This window comes from Nymphaea colorata, chromosome 3, assembly GCF_008831285.2.
Source record: "Nymphaea colorata isolate Beijing-Zhang1983 chromosome 3, ASM883128v2, whole genome shotgun sequence".
Taxonomy (NCBI): Eukaryota; Viridiplantae; Streptophyta; class Magnoliopsida; order Nymphaeales; family Nymphaeaceae; genus Nymphaea; species Nymphaea colorata.
Genome location: NC_045140.1, coordinates 22,214,131 through 22,221,238, shown reverse-complemented (window position 1 = coordinate 22,221,238; position 7,108 = coordinate 22,214,131). Strand labels below are relative to the sequence as shown.

The 7,108-nt window shown below is 40.7% G+C and overlaps 1 protein-coding gene across 3 annotated transcripts in view; it reads right to left on the bottom strand.

The window, feature by feature from the left end:
- Positions 1-4,687: 4,687 nt before the first annotated feature.
- Positions 4,688-7,108, bottom strand: part of LOC116250821 (ubiquitin carboxyl-terminal hydrolase 18-like) — an 8,688-nt gene continuing 6,267 nt past the window's right edge. For 2 of the 3 annotated variants that reach the window (XM_031624766.2, XM_031624767.2), the window contains one exon: positions 4,978-6,581. In XM_031624766.2, coding sequence (XP_031480626.1) covers positions 5,567-6,581 — 1,015 coding nt within the window. In that variant the 3' untranslated portion in view covers positions 4,978-5,566. The other variant, XR_004171528.2, reaches the window with a different exon arrangement.

Genomic DNA, 7,108 nt, shown 5'->3' with positions numbered 1-7,108 from the left:
AATATTCTCTCACATTCCTACCCCCACCACAAGAAAAGAATAACCCGCTCATCATAACTAGTTTCGAATCTCAATCCGGATTTTAGAGGTTCCGTAAATTAATCTGTGAAAGCGAAAGAACTCATGATAAAATGAGGAGAAGTTAGCTGTAAGACAACAATTTTAACTATCGTATGAAAAATTAGAAAAGAGAAGAGAAGGAGAATAATATTAATATAAGAATATTTACCAAAAAACTTCATTAATTAGCATGGTAAAAACCATCAAGTTCTTAAAAATAATGCTTATGCACTTTTTTGGTAGTATTCACAAATGGGAGCCTTGTTCTTTAGTTAAAGGGTGCACTTAGTTTTTTAAAGTGTTTGTCAAAACATCGATGGAAAATCATAACGAGCCAAATCTCTGGAAACATGTTCACGTGGCTTTGCCTTCCAACCTACAGCAATGATGATCGTTTTTTTGCTGCTTCCACAAGAATTTAGATGGAATTTTTTTTTCTCATTTGACTACTTATCACTCTAAACCGGAGAAGACAAACAAACCAAACCATCTGCACACCTTCATTCTTCAAAATATACAGCAAGCCGTCATTGTCCAAACTTCCCATCCGCGACTTTAACGCATGTTTGAGAGCGTGCGTGGAAGGCGACGATTCCCTTCTCTCATTTTTGTCCCACTTCAAGATGTGAGACAAACTTGGAGGAAAATGAAGCTGTTTACACTTGAACAAGTTTGGTGGAAGATGTCATGAGACGTCCTCCACTGTGTTTGAATGGAGAGTACATGGCTGAGGCGAGATGTCTCTGTAAGCATAGCTTCGTGCACGCACGTCCATAAATGAGCAGGTGGAGTCCCGACTCCCAAAACTCCTCTGTAATGAACTTTTCAACCAGAATTTTCTGACTCTGCCGCAGTATGAAGGCTTCTCTTCTGCAGAGAAGCAGAAAAAGAAAAAGGATACTAAACACACAGCGATTAGAGTATACATTGACCTACAATGTTCGTTACGGGAAAAGGTAGGAAGCCCTTGATGGGAACGCGAAGATGACTAGAGCTGAACAGCAGAAAGGCCAAAAAGCCAGTGGCCATTACCTTCAAGCTGTAGGCACCGAAACAAGTAGTCAAAAATGGATGTCAACGTACAGACGATAGCACAGATTATCCTGCCATTTTTTAGCAGCACAAAAGTCTCAAATCAGAGCCACACGGCGGACTAAGCAATGCGGCAGTAGTTAAGATCAATCACCATCCGATAGTTTGAAGAAGCACCAATTTTTGGTCTCAATCAATACCATGTGGGAGACGCAACCTTCATACGTCCGTCTCAGTTACTGTTCTATCTGTGCTGCTACATCCAAAGGACAAAGTACCAACATGCACAATCAATTGATTAAGAGTTACAAACGGATCGATCTGATACATGGGTACACGACTGAGGTCTATGTTAAGATATATAGAATCCAGTAAAATACAAACCAGATCTTGTAATTGTTAACTCTTCATATATACCAATAGCTCATGGGCAACCTCTCTCTCTCTCTCTCTCTCTCTCTCTCTCTCTCTCTCTCTCTACTCTGGGCACACCGTCTCCGAACACCTAGCTTTCAAGCAATATGAAATTCATTGGTGCAGAAAAGAGTTCACGTGATTTTTGGACTCCTCTTCTCTAATAGGCCAACATTGAACACAGGATAAAGATGAGTGAGGATATGATCGGAAAGAAGAAGGATCCCTTTTTGAAACTCATTGTTGCCGCAACTTGAAGGGTCCACGCTATGGAAATGGCTTCAGACAAGTGGCTGATGTCCAAAAGCTTAACTGTAATCAATGTGCGGATCAGCATGAGGATCCAAGTCAGACGCTAATAAATTTGGATGCCTCTCCTTTCAAAGCCTCTGAATTTAAAGGCGATTCTAGGGTGGGCCTCATGCCCCCTCAAGGCTCTTCATTCATGAAGTGGAAAGAAAGCAATATATCTTCAAAAGCAACTAAACCACGAGGCCTTGGCATTCCCAGCTCCCCATAATAAAAGTTGAACACTACCATAAAATGTCCAAAAGCAGAGCTGATCTACATCAAATTAAACCATACATGGTAGCACATCAATGTTGGGGGTGGGGACATGGGCACCTGCCACCCATGTGTCCTCATTCATTTGCCTTTCCCTTATCTCCATCTTCCTCTCTTTTTTTATTCTTTCACTTGTCAATTCGCACATTCAAATGGCTGGCGTGTTGCATATAAGATCTTTGTTGTACCCAATTCTGGGATCAATTGGAAACGCCCTCAAGAAGAGAAAAAAGGAAAAAACTTGAGCAGCTTTATAGGATTTAGGAGGCCATTTTGCAAAATATATGGTTCGTGGCTTTTGAGTTTGCAGCTGATCACTTATCGTTTTCTGGTCAAGTTTTTCTTTTTTTGTATGCACAATGCACACCATGTCAAAATACTGGAGTGGGTACACCTAGTTTTCTCCACTTAATCAGATGCTAATAACGACATGGGTCTATGGCTGTGGGTTTGACATCGTAACTTCAGTCATGTACCACCCAACCACTCTCCAAAGATTGTTCAGGGCTAGTTCTGAACTTGAATGGAGAGCAGAACACCTATCCGCTATGCATATCATATATACTATTTATAGTTCAAAAGAATAGTGTGTATGAGAATTGAACCAGCTTTAGTCATGTACCACCCAACCACTTCCCAAGATCGTTCAGGGTCAGTTTGGAACCTGGATGGAGAGCAGAACACCTATCAGCTACGTATATCATATCTATTATTTATAGTTCAAAAAAATAGTGACAATGAGACTTGAACTAGCTTTAGACATGTACCACCCAACCACTTCTCAAGATTGTTTAGGGTTAGTTTGGAACCTGGATGAAGAGCAGAACACCTATCAGCTACGCATATCATATCTACTATTTACAGTTCAAAAAAATAGTGTCCACGAGAATTGAACTAACAACTGGCCTTTTACGGCTCTGCCAGCTTAATGCCCTTCAAAGTTGCTAGAGGCAGCTAACAAAATAAAGACCTGGATGTTGGTTCATCCCCCAAACGAAAAGAATGTGGAGAGGCGGAGAATTTAGGTTTGTTTAGGACATAATTTGGCAGCATGATATTCGTCAACAAGAAAGGGAAGACAGATGTGCCGTCGAATGACGTGACACCAAGCCCATCTCCATGACCCACCAGTTTTTTGCCCATTCATGGACAACGTTCATAAGCCATATCTTTTTAAAGAGTGATGTAACATTTGATAATGATGGTACCCTGTCCTGATATTTCTTTTGTCAAACTCACAGAACTACATTCTTCATACTACCATAGTGGTCAGTTTGAATTTAAGATTAAGCAACAATCTACTGTAATTAATTAATTATCAACAGTTCTCCTCCAGCGCCCCAACGTCAGACAAACTAGATCGGAGACCTCTGTTAACGTTGAAGGTGGTTTCTCCTAAGTAAAATTAATAATAAGAATTTTTAAAAAACTGAACCTCATTAGGACTAATGGACCCTGTCAGGCTCCATACAAGCATGGGGTCGAGCCCAATATAAGGTGTTCTATAAAAACTAGCTAAGAAAAAAAATTTGACAAGTATATAAGTAATTAACAACATAAGGTGCATATTTAACCACCGGAGCAAGCATCTAATACCCGAAAAAGGTTAAATTTAACAAAAAATTACATGTAAAACACAGTGTAGCTCAATGTTGAGAACAAGTAGGTAAAAGTGAAAGTGTAGCACTACATGTCTGACAAAAGGAACAAAACATTGAATCCTCTCTCTCACTCTCTCTTTCTCACGACCTACCTTTCTCCAGAACTTATCATGAGCAAGAAATTCCACAAATAGGCCGCCATGAGCCTATTGAGGTGATGAATTGGTGCATGATTGCTTCTCTAAGTCTGTCCTTGGCAATTTAGCATTCTGGACTCATTGCTCACCATATTGGCGACTGGTGGATCACATGGATCTAGGAAGGGGAAAATGAGTTCATTCTAGCGGTAGAAGGGGGAAAAAGGCCCTCACAAAGCACTTGGGCATCCTCATAAACGAAAATCTATTCGCCGAAATAATCATCTCACAAGTCGTCCTTATAGTCAGCATTGTCCGAAGCAGTAGCAGGCTGCCCACACCAACTTCACAAAAACTCTTTATTTTCATAGATGCTTTAAACGATTCACATCTATATACAATTGTGCCCCTTAAGGTGTGAAGGATTTTTTTAATTAGCGTCTCTCAGACCCAAAATTCATGGGTCCGCCACTAATCCGAACTTGGAACTTGGAATACCCGAAGTTTTCTTTTAAAGATTGCAATCCCGCCAGACCTCGGCAACATCACCATATTTTGAAGAAAGAAGCAACGCCCACCATCGTCCATCTATTAACAAAGCCAAAGTTGCAAAACGGTAACAGCCTGCCAGATACGTACCAGTTCTCGAACCCTGGACGTTTAAATATGCCATCATTTGGTGCTACCACAAAGCCAAGGGACAACTGGTAATTTCCAATCACTAAATTTTTTCCTCCAGCAAGCAGCAAGCTCCAATGCCCCATTACGGAGAGAGACTCAAATAAATGGCATTTTCACTTACTTTATTTTTCCCTAAACAATGAAAATGATAAATGATTCTACAGCATTCTTCCGACTGGCGTTCCGGCAGGCCACTGTAAGAAAACTGTGAATTGATTCTCAGAAAACAATCAGTTTTCTAGGTCCAACAAAGAAAAGAACCAACACGACTCCATCTTGTACGTGTTAATCACCGAAAATCAGAAATACAAACTGCAACCGAGTGATACAGTAGGATCTTAAAGTTATCCTCTGGTACCAACTACACTCAACAAAAGGCTTTTTGTATTATATGTTGATGTGCTATGGTCTGCCCATCCAATAATAGCCTCCATGAGCAAACAATGCAATAACATTTCTCCAAATTATGTAGCACCTACGAAAAACACTAAACGGTTCAATGGTGCTCTTTGTGTACTTTCAAGCACAGACAACGGAAATTCATCAAAGGTATACAAGTGTACAGTTCAAAATAAGAGAAAAAATCTTACCACAATGAAAAATTGGTTTGTATACCAAAGATCGTCTGCTCCTGCACTTAATGGGTCTCCTACAAATATTGAAACCCAAAGACCCCAAATCCACTAATTTTTTTTTTTTATTAGTGGCAGAGACCCATGCAAGAGCTAAGAATGATGTAACCCCAAACTAGCTACAAGAAGCAAGTCCCAATAATGCACGTCAGTTCCTCCTCCCACCTGCCTATGCTGATCTGGCAGCCAATGTCACATGAATGTGTGGCCCTGATTCGCGTAGGCAAGTGCCCCTTTCAACCGCTTACGCCATCTGTCCAATGTGATTAGGTCCTGTGACTTGTTCTCTGCATTTTGGTAATTTTGGTAGTAAAGCATTCAGATTCTTTGAAAGTGCCACTACAAGTCCAACAATTAGGCAAGCCATTTCAGTATATGGTAATTTTCATGTCACAATCAGATTTAAGAATAGCAATCAATTGGATCATATGATGCAACCTCTGATTTATCTGGCAGTATCTAGTGACTTTTTTCTAGCTGGCGTGTTAAGGAAACCAGGAGCAAAAACTGGCTTTGATCTCCTCGCAGGACGTTGCATGCCTTTCTTAGGAGACAACAACGGGCTATCATCTGCCATCTCATTTGAGCAATCTTCATTCCGAATATTTCCATTCTCCACTTTATTGCACATGGAAGGAATGACATATTGTTCACCCGTGGATCTAGCACCAAAACTTTCCTTCAGGGATGACAAAGGATTGTCATTTTTAACCTCACCTGAGCAAGTTCTTCCATTTTCAGCAATACCGTTGTCCAATTTCTTGCACATGAATGGATGATTTGCAACAGACACTAGAGGATGAGAATTTGCATCCATAGGCAGCTCCGTGGAAGATTTTGGTGATGATACAGCAGCATGGTTGACACCATCAACAGACAAGCAACAGTCCTTGGGCGGGCCACAATCTGGCAGAGTATCATTAGAATGCTTCGAAAACATACTGTCAGCCGAAGATGATCCATTTGGACATTCAAACGAATCCAACTTGTGATTGCTTACTGTGCCTTTTTCACTTTCGAAATGAACATGTATATCTGCACTTGAATCTGCCTCTTCATTTCTGGAAACGGATGCTTCCAGCATTGAAGATGACTCGTCAAAGGAAATAACGGTTGGCAAGTTCTCAGGTGGCAAAGTGACACTGCCATTTCCTGAAGCAGGAGAACAATTACAGGAGTCAACCATGTTACTCGCTGTAAGAGAGAAAGATTCCTTGATTGGATCTTTCTTCCCACTTGCATGATTGACCTCAAATTCCAACTCCTCTCCTTGGTTCAGAATATCAGGCTTCCTGTTGAGATCAGATTCTGAGCTTCCGGAAGATGTAGCAGGTTCTGACCTGATGACATTGACATTTGCAGACTCGGCAGTTTTCTGGATTTCTTCAGTTTGTACTGGTTGCTCATTATCATTGTTCAACCTTTCCAAAGGTTCATGAGTAGCTGGGCGCACATGTGCCCTGCAAAATTATGAAACACTAGAAATCAAATTACTTTGCAAAAGCTTACATTAGGTGCAACCAAAAGAAAGGATATCAAAACCCAGAAGAGACTTCAGCACAAAAGAAACACTTTAACGGACTGCAAGTCAAAGACAGCTCAATCCTGGCATGATCACCAATCACAGAAAAGGTCTGCATGATCACCAATCACAGAAAAAGTCTGTGCATGTACCATGCAATGTATGTATGTTCATGTACACAAAACATATTCAGCACACCGCCTAGAAGACATACGGCACTACCAACATCCCTTTATTCATTTATGTCGACAGAACACAAAAGCCAATGGCATGAACCCCTCCCCTGATGCATGTAAAATCAGGAAAATGAGATATGGTAAACGGTTTCAATTTACTGTTCGGAACGCCAAACACTAAAAGTCCTTCCAGTCAATATTTAGGTTTCAAGTGGGCTAGGGCTGATGCACATAAGGTTGACTAGCATAGGGAACCCTCACATGAGTTTTCAAACCATAGATTTAATAA